At 46.8% G+C, this 13,441-nt stretch overlaps 4 protein-coding genes and 1 non-coding gene across 5 annotated transcripts; 1 reads left to right on the top strand and 4 right to left on the bottom strand.

The window, feature by feature from the left end:
• Positions 1-2,486: 2,486 nt before the first annotated feature.
• F4817DRAFT_87276 (uncharacterized protein) lies at positions 2,487-5,035 on the top strand. Its single transcript, XM_049307993.1, has 4 exons — positions 2,487-3,120; positions 3,217-3,332; positions 3,403-3,487; positions 3,551-5,035. The coding sequence occupies exons 1-4, from the start codon at positions 2,760-2,762 to the stop codon at positions 4,534-4,536; spliced, it is 1,548 nt and encodes a 515-aa protein (XP_049159665.1). The 5' UTR covers positions 2,487-2,759; the 3' UTR covers positions 4,537-5,035.
• A 30-nt stretch (positions 5,036-5,065) lies between these two features.
• On the bottom strand, positions 5,066-6,473 carry F4817DRAFT_364907 (TPR-like protein; the record flags this gene model as incomplete). Its single annotated transcript, XM_049306808.1, has 1 exon — positions 5,066-6,473. Exon 1 carries the CDS (start codon positions 6,305-6,307, stop codon positions 5,066-5,068), a length of 1,242 nt encoding a protein of 413 aa, XP_049159664.1. The 5' UTR covers positions 6,308-6,473.
• A 149-nt stretch (positions 6,474-6,622) lies between these two features.
• Positions 6,623-8,286, bottom strand: F4817DRAFT_335376 (histidinol-phosphate aminotransferase). The gene is made up of 2 exons (XM_049303012.1): positions 8,035-8,286; positions 6,623-7,975 (listed from the first exon to the last, which is right to left on the bottom strand). Exons 1-2 carry the CDS (start codon positions 8,106-8,108, stop codon positions 6,781-6,783), a joined length of 1,269 nt encoding a protein of 422 aa, XP_049159663.1. The 5' UTR covers positions 8,109-8,286; the 3' UTR covers positions 6,623-6,780.
• Positions 8,287-8,504: 218 nt separating this feature from the next.
• F4817DRAFT_335375 (glycoside hydrolase family 76 protein) lies at positions 8,505-10,693 on the bottom strand. The gene is made up of 4 exons (XM_049303011.1): positions 10,197-10,693; positions 10,058-10,137; positions 9,966-9,993; positions 8,505-9,900 (listed from the first exon to the last, which is right to left on the bottom strand). The coding sequence occupies exons 1-4, from the start codon at positions 10,276-10,278 to the stop codon at positions 8,831-8,833; spliced, it is 1,260 nt and encodes a 419-aa protein (XP_049159662.1). The 5' UTR covers positions 10,279-10,693; the 3' UTR covers positions 8,505-8,830.
• A 1,650-nt stretch (positions 10,694-12,343) lies between these two features.
• On the bottom strand, positions 12,344-12,446 carry F4817DRAFT_t80. Its single transcript has one exon. It is a non-coding gene; the product is annotated as a tRNA-Ala (tRNA).
• Positions 12,447-13,441: the final 995 nt, after the last annotated feature.

The following is a 13,441-nucleotide window of genomic DNA, read 5'->3' as shown; positions in this document are numbered from 1 at the left end:
ATTGATCATTGATGATGATAGGCTACCTAGGTACGCTTACAACCTCATTTGCATACCTACCTACATACAAGCTAGAGAGGTTGTCTTTCCACGTTAAGACCGGGTGATCTCTTCCCTACCTACCCGGCTACCTCTTCGTCCTACCAGAGCACATGGCCCCAATCCAAGAGGGTCTTATGGAAGGGAAGAAACGCGGCAAGCAATTGGTGCGTAATTCTCCGCCGTGCATGGCGTCGTGTGATTCCACTTAGCAATGTTTCCCAAAATGTAACGAGACGTAAAATTTCCCGAAGTCGAAACTGTACGTCCCCGTAGCTTTTTTGTTGTTGCCAAAGTCGCACCCACGCATGATGAGAATCGCGGAGCCACTTCTCCTGCCAATCCTACGCCGTACCACCGCAGACAGCCATGGCAATCATCGCCCTGAATCCTTCTATCTTACCCGAACCGGCCTTGATGAGCCTCAAGCTTACCCCCTTTGGGAAGTACAGGAGGCGAGAAAATCCGACCAAGGCAGGATCGTTTATGTAGTCCATGCCATCTGCCTTCTTTGCCGCCGGTTCCATCTTCCGCGTCTATTCAAAGTCTCCTGTAATGATAGCCAGGATACCCTTTCCACGTTCCCGTCTACCGGAACCGGTGGGGCACTCCAGCCCTGACATGGCCTTTCGACAGTACAAGAACATCGCAAGAGTGAATATAGCAGACGTGGAGTTTTCTCTTGGCTGAGTACCTAAGGTAGGTAGTTACACTATTGCTTGCCTTTGCTTAATACCACTACTCCTAGGTATTTAATACTGTATACTATCTCCTTACTATACCTGTTTGTTAGATTCGCATTTGCGATCATGCCATGCAATCTGCTTGGTACTGTAGAGTCTGGTAGCATATCGGAAAGCCGCAGGTTCTAGTGTAGTCAGAACCACAACTTGTTGAGAGACAGGTCCAGGGGGGGCTATGACTCGAGCCTTAGGCGTCCCACGAAGGTAGCTTACCGACCGCTCAGCTACTACTACTGGGCTTCCGGGCGTGCTTGTAAGGTGAACAGGCAATTACCTCCAGCCGGTCTGGTCTATGATCGCGGAATCAAATGAAGAGGGGTAACTAATCTTCTCGTCAAGTCGTCCAGGTACGCCGTAATCATCTTTCAAGTCCATTCATTCATTCATTCATTCATCCAACTAACTAGGCGTCCTTTCTGCAAAGCTTGTCACATGTATTCAAGTTACGCAAGAACTCCTTACAACCAATGTGTTGATCTCTATTCAACAGACTATTGATGACACGGTCCATATATACCTCGATGGGGCAATATTGATACGGGATCCGCCTCTCTGTGCTGCCCTGGGAAGTATTATTACCCGTAGACGGCCTGACTCTCGTAGAAAACATAAGCTATATGTGGTGACAGCTGCAATCTCCGCATTCACGACACCCATTGCCGACGGGAAGCCCCTTGTGGTGCTTCAGTTGCTTCTCGAAATACTCAGGGGATTCTTTCAACCGAGAGAAAGAGTCCTTACGTGGTCCCCGGATAGGCACAGAGCTCTCCACCAAGTGAGTCGCCTTTGCGGCGGTCAAGCCCAAGACTTCTTCTCGCTCTCTGTCTTAAATAGAAGAACAGCAAAGAATGGCGTGGGTGACATGTTCCGCCGTGACATCCTAGGCCTACCCTCCTACAGGATGGGAGGCACTGGGTACACGTGTGTCGAGTCTAGCAATCGTTGTCTAGGGCTCAATATGCTTATCACTGGCCTTTCTTTGTTCTACCCTCTTGAGAAACCGCCTAGCCCTAGTAACTTGGACGGCACTATCTGCAGCTTCCCGTGAGGTTGCTTTCTGTCAAAACTCCCATATGGATTCCCAAACAAGCCTGGTCCTTGTTTGGGGGTCTCTGTGCTGAAGTATTTGCTGTGTCAAACTCATTTGCTGTCTCTAGCTACAGGTCCGATGCGTCATGCGGTCGCCTGTGGTCGCCCCTTTTGGGCCGGAGTCAGAACTGGTGAGATGTATTGAAACCTACCTTACCTCGATGCTGTCCTATAATCCACGGATCGACGTGATACATCTGGTACCGCCTGGGACTATCTTCGTCGGCAAGGCTCCGGAATCGAACGCATCTCTACCTAGTAATCTGAGTTCTCTGCCTCCGAAACTAATCACCTACCACGCTGCCCTGCCGGCTAACGGTTTCCTGTCGTCCCCATTTTAATCATCCCCGATCCGCCCTCGTTGATACCGCACAAGGTAACTTAGAACTGCTTCGCTCGTCCCCTCCCTCGCGTGGCCTACCTCTTCGTCATCTCTCACTTTGGTGGCTTTAACCTCGATCTTCTAAGGAGCGGTGGGTATACACAAACGAGCTCCTCTGCTCTCACAGGTCGATTCCAAGACATCTTCAACAAAGAACGCCGCACCGAATACCACGATCACCAAGGCAGCACCGGACACCGCTCAAGTGCTCTGCAGAGAGCTGCATGACTGGGCACAGTCAAGAAAGGAAGCAATCTCGGTCCCCTTGTACCAGCATGGGCTCGCCGTCTCGCGAGGGCGTGCTTCAATAGTTCGTCTGTTTGCCAAGTTCAAAAGGACTTGGTTTCCTCTCTCCTTTCTGACTTGCCGCTGCAAGCACTGTCTGTCTTGAGTCTCCTTACCTAGTTCTTCCCACGGACCTTTTCGTAGATAGTCATCCACAACTTTGCTTGCATCAGTACTCTATCCGTATTCGAGACATCTTGTCCCCACTGCTTCTCACCGCCATGCTGTCACTGGCGTCTCTTCTTAATCCCGCCCCTCCAGGGCCACCAATCAACAGGTTTCCTCCAAGCCCAGCCTCGTCGTTATCCCCAACGGCTTCTCTCCCAGACGAGCCGGGTCTTTTAGATGATCACAGAATGGCCAAGCAGAAGATACCGAAGGCTGCGGCTCTTTTGCCTACGAGTAGACCCAAGGGAGCTGTCAATTTCCCTCCATTCGAGAATCTAGACGAGGCTTCGCTCCGCCAAGTCCGGCAATTTCGCGTCCGTTTCTTCGGGAACATACAGGACCATTCCCGGCACATTCCCTACAACAGCGGGAAGAAGGATTTCTTCCAGAAGACAGGCCGAGAAAGCTTCGAAGGTAAAGAACCAGAATAAAACACACACACACACACACACACAAAAAAAAAGCATAATCCCCCGAGATGCGGGAATCGATTTGTTGACCCGAACGTAGTTTTCCAGTATACTTTCAAAGTGCCCGGGGACGAGACCGAATATACCGTCATGTGGGATTACAATGTCGGCCTCGTCCGCATGACCCCTTTCTTTAAGTGCTGTAAATACCCCAAGGTTAGCTCGCCCCCGGCTTCAACGGATAAGCAACTCAGTTTTAAAAACTAAGAACTAACCAAAATCGTAGACGACACCGGCCAAGATGTTGAACTTAAACCCCGGGCTCAAGGACATAACGCACAGCATCACGGGGGGCTCTATCATGGCCCAAGGTACGTGCTATACATAAAGTCCCTTTTTCCAAGCAGTAAACTTACATTTCTTCCGCTCAAAAGGTTACTGGATGCCATACTACTGCGCCAAAGCCGTATGCGCAACCTTCTGCCACAATATCGCAGGGGCCCTGATACCCATTTTCGGCCCCGACTTCCCCTCGCGCTGCACGCCTTCGGAAGCGCCAGAGTACAGCCGCATGATCATCGACCCAGCTATCGTAGCCCAATCTACCAGAGAAGCCGAGCATTTCCGCAGATTATGCAGCAACTCGGCCGCCTCTTCTAGCAATAACGGCCTAGCCAGCCCGGCCCAGGACCGACGGCCTTTATTCCGGAATCCTTACGACGAAGTCAGACACAGCCATAACCACTCATACTATCGCCGCCGTCCAATCCAGAAGGCTCTCGCAACCCCCAGTAGCCCGTATACTACGGACCAGGACAGTGACACATCTCCTATAGCCTCGGAGCCCAGCCACCGCAATCGCTACCTATACTCCCCCATCCAGCCCCCACCGCCGTCATCAGTAGTAACAGCCCCATCCCTCCGACCCACGAGCAGCGGCTGGACGCCCGCCAACGTAGTATCACCACGGCACTACGCCCCACCCGGCCCAAGCCCCTGGCTCAGCGCCGTCCCGCGCTTCACCACAGAAACGCATATACAACCGTACCCCCTATCGCCCCGGACCTCGCATCCGCATCCCCATCCGCAGCCATGGCGGGGCGGCAGCAAGCGATCAGCCGAGCACGTGGAGGCCGAGTACGAGACCCACAGCCATGCCTTTACGAAGGTATCTACGGCGAACAACAAGACTGCGGCGGAGAAGCCCCGCAACAACAGCAGCAAGATAAAACAGGCATCGCCAAGTGACTCCCCGGTGGTAGGAGGCGCGGACAAGAACGCAGCGCTGCTCCTGATGAACCTTAGCGTCGGGGACTCGCGAGCCATTAAGGGCGGCGGCAGCACGACGACGTCGGGAACGAGTTCGCCGCGCGACGGGTCGTTTCCGCGGGTTAAGAGGGTGAGGTCGAATTCGATGTAGCTAGGAAAGCAAGACAACTAGCTACCTACTTTGACCTACTTTGAAGACGAGCCCAGACGAGGAGAGAGGGAGGAAGGTTGGCGTAGATAGTTAGAGGAGAGGCGGCTAGACAACTTCATTTTCTGGGATAGACGCATCAAATCGGATGGGGCTAAAACGGGGAAAGGACCTGGAGTATTTGCGGTCAAAATGGGGCACGGCGGCGGCGGCGGCGGCGGCGTTCTACAATGTATCTAGACAAGCGATCGTTTTACCTATCTAGGTATCTATCTATGAATTATCCTGTTGTGCGTTTAGTTAAATGCGAAATAGTAAAGACAAGATAATACTTTGAACGAGTTCTAACGGTACTATTCCCATACGGGGATGTTAGTAGACATACAGACAATCTCGAACAACACTTGAACTAGGTAGACTCTTGACCAGCAATCCCCTTTTATTATATTCTCCTTCCATCCATCTATCCACCTACCTACCTACCTACCTACCTACCCATCCCAATAAATCCCTACCACAAACCCCCTACCCCCTACCCCCCACCCCTCTCCGCCCTCCTCTTCTCCTTAAACTCCACCACCCACCCCGCCGCCCTACCCTTCGGCAGCACAAAAACCCTCACCACCTCATCCACGACCTCGACCTTGCCCCCCGCCAGCATCTTCAGCAGCGGGACTTTCTTCCCGACTTTGATCAGCCCCCCCGCCACCGTCTCCATGTAGCACTCGACGCCATCGGCCGTATACTCGTGCGCCACGTCCCACGGCAGCGGAAACACATAGCTCAGATGATCCGCCAGCGTCGCCGTCTCCTCGAACGCCTTGATGAAGTCGGACTCGAGGTGCGCGGGGTACAGCAGCACGGTCGGGAAGCTAAGAGCGCTATGCGGATCATCCGGGTCCGGCACCAGTCTAATGCCCGCGTCCTCCATCTCGGGCGGCTGCGCCGTAGTCCGGGTTTTGATTTCGCGGCTCTTGAGGGCTACTTTGACTAGGATTTCTCGGCGCTTCTCTTTTGCTAGTCTTTCGGTTTCTTTTTTCTGCTTCGCGGTTACTTCCTCGTGCTTCTTGACGATGTCGCGCGCGACTGCTTTTAGGGGGCCGTTGTTCTCGTCGAGGGCTAGACCTCGTGCACATGCGTCGTCTGCTTCAGCGATGCGGCCGACGGCTAGGAACGCCCTGGCCGACCGATAGTACGCCTTGAGATTCTTGTCGTTAAGGCGTAGGGCCGCGGCGCAATCTAGCCAGCAGCTGCGGTAGTTTTTCAGCTCTAGATGGCAAGCTGCGCGATTGATGTATAAAGACTCCAGTACTCGTTTTTGCTCCTCGACCTCCTCCTCCTTTACCTCGGGGTCGTGCTCGCCCCTAGCACGCTTGCGCTCCTCAGCCGCGAGTATCAGCACGCCTTTGGTGTAGAATTCTTTGGCGTCGGCCCAGCGCTTCTCGCGGAAGCACTCGTTGCCGCGCTCCTTGAACTCGGAACCATTCTCTAATGGCGTACCCTCATATGCAAGCGCCTTGAATGCCTCGGTTTGGTCGTTCTCTTCCAGCTCCGTCATGAAAAAGGGTGTCTTCTTCAGGTCCGCGACGATCTCGTCTATGGACTTCTTGTTGACAGGCTCCGGCTCTGGAAATACAGCGGCTGATATGGGTGCTGAGGCATCTTGCGATAATGATTGCGTAGTTTCTTGCTCTTGCGACTGGGATTTGTTCGCCTCAGCCTGAGAGAGTTTGAGGCGCTCTGCAACCTCATCTGAGATTTCTTCAATGTGCATTTTGAATCACTACCTCCTCACTTCCAATTTCTTATGCGAAGTTCTTTTTATTTTCACCTAAGAAATATTTTCGGATAGAATGATAGCGCAATAGAGCTGCAAATTACACAAACTTTGTAGATTTTCACTTTCGAGTGAGAGGAAGCCCATGGAATTCACAAGCAAGAATTACGTCGGTATATGCAATTTACAAAAGTTAGTGCCCGTTTGATTGGGTCCTGGCCACAATCCGACGGGCATATATGCAATTAAGCAATAACTTCAGTCACTTCGTCCAGCGTACCTTTTCAATGTAGGATGTAGTAAATAGAAATGTTTAAGATATATGACTTCTCTATTTTATCATAGCTATAGAAATTTGTCTAGTTTTCATGAAGTACGTAAAACTCAACCATGCAACAAACCTCCTCTCCTAAATGTATAAACCCCTTTTCATCTATCTAGACCTTTTTTTATCTTAACCACTCAATCGTCTATCCCACAACACCATTCGCCTCAGCCTCTCTTTTCGCCTCGTCTGCCGGTACCTCCGTCTTGTGCCCGTTGATCTCAGAAAGCGCCTGTTCTATAGCTTTAAGGAATCTAGTGACCTCGTCTTCCGTCCCGACCGTGACTCGTAAGCATCCTAGACACCCGTGCTCCTTACCCCTAAACCGCACCACGACGCCTTTATTCTCCGCCAGCGTCTCGTACACCGCCAGCGCGGTCACATTATCCGGCCTGCCCTCCGCGTTCAGCATCTCGAAAAGCAGGAAGTTACTGCTCGTTCCGCCGCGCAGCCGTCCTACACCCTTAATTTTAGGTAGTTCCTTGAGTAACCTCTCCCTTTGTTGCACAATCTTCTCCCTGTTTGCGCGCATCGTCGCTAAGCCTTCGTCTGAAGCTACGTATGATGCCAATGCGCTAGTTGGGCTGGAGACATTGTATGGCGCTTTGATGTTGTTGAGGAGTTGCGCGACCGGCGGCGCTGCGAACGCTGCTCCAAGCCGGATGCCCGCCATACCGAACGCCTTTGAGAGCGTCTGCATGACGACTAGGTTAGGCCATTCGGCAACCCATTCCGCCAACGAACTACCTTCGGGCGCAAAGTCGACGTATGCCTCATCAACGACTACTATGCCGTTCCACGTTGGGTGCTCTAAAATCTGCTTTATATCCTCCTTAGCCAGTAGCGAGCCGGTCGGGTTTCCCGGTGAGCACAAGTAGATAAGCTTGATATTCTGCTCCGTCGAGAGCGCCTCTAGTACTTTAGCTACGTCAACTCCAAACGTCGGAGCCGGCAAAAGAGGAACTTTGACCAGTCCAACATCGTTGACCTGTGCTGACACGGAGTACATGCCGTACGTTGGAGGACATACCAAAATGCGGTCCCGACCGGGAACACAGAAACATCTCAGCAGCGCATCGATAGCCTCATCGCTGCCAACGCCGACAAACAGGTTGTCCGGTGTTATGTTTTTGTCTGTGTGGTGGTGAGTGTTCCGCAGATTGCAGAGCAGCTGCTTTAGATCCCGTTGGTGCGGATCTGGATACCTGTGCAGTCCCAGGAAGTCTATCTCGACCCCGGAGCCCTTCGACACAGCTGATACAGCATCCGCTGTCAAGGGCGGTCCAAGAGCATTCTCGTTGGCATCAAGAAGAATGTTTGTACCGTCGTCCTTGTAGTCACTATAACGCGTGTGAGTATCCGTCTGTCTATCAATAGATAAGTTTTGGTTGAGTCTTACTCTCGCGCACAGCGGTACGGTTCCAACGCTAGAATATTGGACCTTGCACAGGTCTGAAGATTGAAAGGAGACATGATAGTCCAGACTATTAAAAACACTTGGCTTTTTTGATAGATACAAGAAGTCACTTGTACGAATAGGCCAACCTCGACCTATTAGTTTCTTATTTCTTAGCTTATTTTATAGATGGTAGTTGAGTCACCGCATGGGTCCAATCTTGTCTTAAGGATTTTGATTTTATTTTATTTTACTAGCATCTTTAGTATGTTTAGAGGTACTTCGTATTGTCCGTCATATTGCAACATTGAATCGGGCTGCCGATCGGAGGGTTACCGCCTCCACATTTCAGTGGGTCTTGTGTACCCCCTTGAATGCATATTATACTAGTCTATGTATCTTAGCTTTATTAGTCACGTACCGAAGTAGACGATAGGCATATTTCATTTATGACAAGTCTGAATCTACAGGAGTTCATAAAAATTAATATTTATTTAAGATTAAAAAGACAAATCGACGAGGCTCCATGTTGGAATTATCCAATAATAATACATCTAGTCTTGAATATGGAATTTCTTGCAGAACGAAGCAAAGCTTTTCCTCAAGTGTTTGTGCATCTCTAAATTGATATCAAACCGCCTCTCAATCAAGTAGCCGAAAGTAGGGAAACCCAAACGCCAACTAGGTACTATGCTTATGCCCCATCTAGTATATCTAAAATCCTCCCATCACGCAAGGCCCAGAAATATGTTTCCGGTCAAGATTTGACAGGGTAGCGAAGCAAGTGCGCAAGGGTCAATTACTTGCCAGCCGGCTTCGGTGGCACCTTGCCTGTGCCCTTGACGTGCTTAATCTCACCGGCCTTGAACGGAGGAAGCGCCTGCTGGGAGAGAAGTCCCTGAACCGTCTCCAATGCCGTCAACTGCTGGCCCAGTCCTGTCACCCCGTCGAAACCACCAGTATACCACTTCTGCCCGCATACAGTACCATCCTGTCCTCCAGAGCAAGCTTTACCAGCCGCAACGGCGGAAGTATTTAACAAAGACTGAACTTGGTTTGCTGTAGAAGGCATCATTCGTGACGTCGCCCACATGAAGCGCGAAAGGTAGCCCTTGAATGATTTCATATCGTTATTGCAGAGCTCGTACGGTTCGCAGGCGTGCTCGAACATGATGTTAGTCGCGTTCGGGTAGGGGCTGAAGTAAGAGTCTGCCGCTTTCAGGAGTCCGGTCGTGCGAGCTCCCCACGTCTTGTCGCCGTTCGTGTAGTTGTAAAGGACAGAGGCTCCATACATGTAAATTCCCTGCGAATATGAGAATGACAGTTTGTTGATCTTAGCGCAATCGTCCTCGACGCCGGCACCGTCGTAGACGTTGTAGTCTTGGTCTACGAAACCAATCTTCTCAGACCAATCCCACACTTTCTTCGCCCACTCGAAATACGTGTCATTGCCGGTTGCTCGTGCAAGACGTGCCGACAATTGGAAGAAACCGCCGTTGGAAACGCTGTTCTTGTATTTCATGCCGTTCGGGTTATCCTCGAAAATTTGCCAAAGAAGTCCGCCTCCGCAGTTAGTCGTATTCCACCTCAGAACCATCGTGTTCCAGATGTTTTCTGCGATATCGAGCCAAGGGGGGATAGTGTCGTCAGGCTGGGGAAAATTCCGCTCAGCGGCGTTAAGAATAGAGAAAGACCAGAACGCCTGGTCATCGTTTCCTTCGGAGCCAAAGTGCAATGGCACCATTAAGTCAAATTTGGGTCCGACTTGTGACAGTAAGGCTTGTGTAATGACTTCATCGTAGCTAGAATCACCCGTGTAATGGGAATAATCCAGCATAGCTCCCCAGGCTGCACCTGCTTCCCACCAGTCTATTTAATTCAGTTAGCAGTAATTCGAGGAGTAATAAACTAGGTGGTGTGTCAGCAAGTCTTACAATATGGTTCAGGGAAAACTGCAATGCTCTAAAGGGCAATACGTTAGCTTCAACTCAAAGGATACAGGATTGGGAGTCGTAGTATCCCATACCTCTGGGGTGTTTGTCACATTTCCGGAGTAATATGACATGAGCCCATGCGCAAGTGTACTAGCCACGCCGCGTATAGATGCTAGAAAACTAATTAGTATGTACCGTTCAGTTTTATATCAAGATGTTGTAATTAAATACTTGGGTCTTTGACATCGAGGTCTTTCGGTGCTACGAATGCCGCTGCCAGCGCAGCGGCGGTGTTGACCGATTTCATGAACATGTTTTGTAGGTTACTGAAAAGAAGTGTATCGCGCAGCGAACTCAATTTGTATAAATATTGGGAAATTGCAGGTGTCGTCTTGTAATCCCTTGTACTTCCAATTCTCGATGGTGAAGGGGAACACTAGGTGTAAGGGAACGAAGTAATCTTAAGAGGCAAAAGAAGTGAATGAAGGAAGCGATGACGAAGTCGTCTCGTAGGTCGAAAGTAATAAAATAGCAAAACTTCTGCAAGTATGCGTACAAGATGGAATAGAATAATATGCCGCTTAAGTGATTGTCTAAATCTACAACAAGTCAAGAAAGGAACGATGAGTAAGGAAAATGGAAAGAAAGAACAATCATCGCTGACTGGATAAGAGACACCAAAGAAAGGATGGTCAGTGACTTGGAATAAGGAACTTGTCCGTGACAGACCATCACAATATGTAAGTGGGGAGACAATAAGCTTTTATTCAGATCTCGTAGGAATCGTGGCCAAGAGGCGATCCACAGCCACACAAAGGGTACATGTTGTATTACCATGTACGTAGTGTATCGCGTTTATTGGCATTCGTAATAGGAAGTAGGTATGCCCTGGTATTCATCAGCAGACAGCGGCACCATACGCCGACATGGCTGTAAGGATTGGTTGGTTGACATGTTCGTTCGGGAGGATTAGAGCCATGTATTTTAATACATATAGCTTAGCACCAATCCCATAACACTCTGTATCCATCATCTAGAAAAAGAAAGGCCATCGATCGACAGAACAACTTTAAGCCGTACTATGGAAGAATTTCGATAGCCTCTAAGAACATGTAGTTGAGAAAGCGGAAGCTCAAGACAACCTATCAAATCTTTGTTAGTCGCCGAATGGATTTTCAGGGGTATCGAGGGGTAACAGGGGCCTCCCATGTCGGTGATCTAAAAATGCTAGGTAACAAGACAAAGATGATATTTGATTGGCTATTAATTCAATTCAAGGGCCACTAGAACACCTGAAACATGAAACGAAGGCTTCTGGGCTTCTGGGCTTCCTATTTCTGTCTTTAGACGCCCGATATGTCTCTACCGTTTCTACCGCGCGATTACAGCGAATGTCGCTTACTTGCCCAGTCTCGGCAGGTACTTGCTAGTGATTCTAGCTTTTAGTGACACTATTTTTATCCTCCGTCATAATACGTGTAAGTAGTAAAGTTGCTGTTATTATTCATTAGTTATTTAGATAATCCACTAAAAGCAATAGAAGAAGTATTCCTCATCAGATTGCAGACTCACTAATAATCCTATCGCAGCGCAACTCGTCGTCAACACGCAGCGAACTATTTAGTATGTAGTACATGTATCCTCTAATGAAATGTTCACTTGTGTGCGCTTAGGACCAAGCTCGCCTAGAACTCTAGGTAACCTTGCCTACCTACCTCTATCATTAAATACCTGTCTAAGCACTGCTATTAGCCTATATTCGATTGCAATGATTGCACGTACCGTCAGCCCTACGAGAGGTGCTTGCCCGCTTTGTCAAAAGCAATCATAAGTAAGAAAACCCCCATATCAATATGCAAACAAGATTGTCGTCACCCGTCTCTGCCACGTTCTCGCCATTCCTACTGTGGCAAGAGATGACAATGTTCGGATAGTAATGCGGCAGACAACATGCTTTATACTACATATATAGTAACATGTATCAAAACCGTCGAGTCCAGCGCATGTTGTCATACAATAGTCATTATTTTCAATAAGTAGAATCTCATGTGTGTACCACAGCGGAATGCTAATTTGACTCGAACGGCATATAAATATTACGTAGGATAGTTGTGCAGATCAGACACAGTAATACTCATCGTGCTCCAAATTGTGGAAAAGAGATTACGTATAACATCACTACATACGTGAGAGGTGAGGATTAAATCACACTTCAATCTTCAAAGACAAGGAAAAATCTTATAAATTTAGGTGCTCATTTACACTTCTCAAGTAAAACTAGAGGATATGTATTTCAAGAGTTGACCAGGGCGACCATAAAAAGAAAATAAAAAAGAAAAATAAAAAATATGGCATAGGAGGAATTTAACCTCCAATGTTGGACTCGCGGGGAATCGAACCCCGGACCACTCCCAAGTTGTACAAGTGATCTTAAAATCACGCACATGCTAAGGGAGTATTATACCACTAAACCACAAGCCCTGACCACAAATCCGTGGTTCTGCTGCTACTGTGATTATTGGTTTGAATTTTTGATTTATAAAACCTGTGCGCGTTGGTGGGGTATGGTGGGGCAACCTGCCGCGAGAATTGATTGCGCAGTCTTGGCAGACATAATACCAGATATTATAACATAACCACGTAAAAATTCATGAAAAAAATAAAAAAGTAATTAATAAATACAATAATTTATTATAAATATTATGATATATATTTTTTTTATTTACGGTAATAATTGTTAATATAATTATTAATTATTTAAAAAAGTTAATAAAATTCGTGTATTATAATTATATTAATTATAAAGTTATGTTTTAATAATTTTACGTTTTTTTAACTCGATGTATTAAATATTTACATATATGTAAAATTAAAAATTATGCATTTAAAAATAAATGAATAGTTAAAAATCGATTTTAACTTTTTTTTATAAATTATTATATTATAATTATATATATTAAAAAAATAAATGTATTTTTTATAACATGTTTATTTATTAAATTTAAAGTTATATATGACTTTTTAAAAATATAGTAAATTATTTTATTAAAACTTTTAAATGTATACGTATATAATTTTAAATATATTTTAAATGACGTTTATAATAAAATGTAATATTACCATTATAAAATAATATAAATAAAAAACTTTTAAATATTACACAAATATTAAATAAAACGTAAAATATATTAAAGTTTTTTATTGTTTTTAAACATTAAATAATTTTATATAATTAATAACCGTTAAACAATTAAATTATTTAACTTAATATAATTAAAAATTAAATATAATTTTATTATTTATAAATGTAAAAAATCGTTTTATTTTTAAAAACATGTATTAATAAAAAAGTAATTTATGGTATATTACTTTTTAAATGAATATTTATATGTATACCGAGTTTTATTATCGGAAAATATCGCATTTTTAAAAGTTTATAATTTTAACCGCGTATTTAACGAAAAGAAAATTATATT

The sequence above is a fragment of the Daldinia loculata genome (assembly GCF_022478755.1).
Source record: "Daldinia loculata strain CBS 113971 unplaced genomic scaffold F4817scaffold_20, whole genome shotgun sequence".
Taxonomy (NCBI): Eukaryota; Fungi; Ascomycota; class Sordariomycetes; order Xylariales; family Hypoxylaceae; genus Daldinia; species Daldinia loculata.
This window is presented reverse-complemented; position numbering and strand designations above follow the sequence as displayed.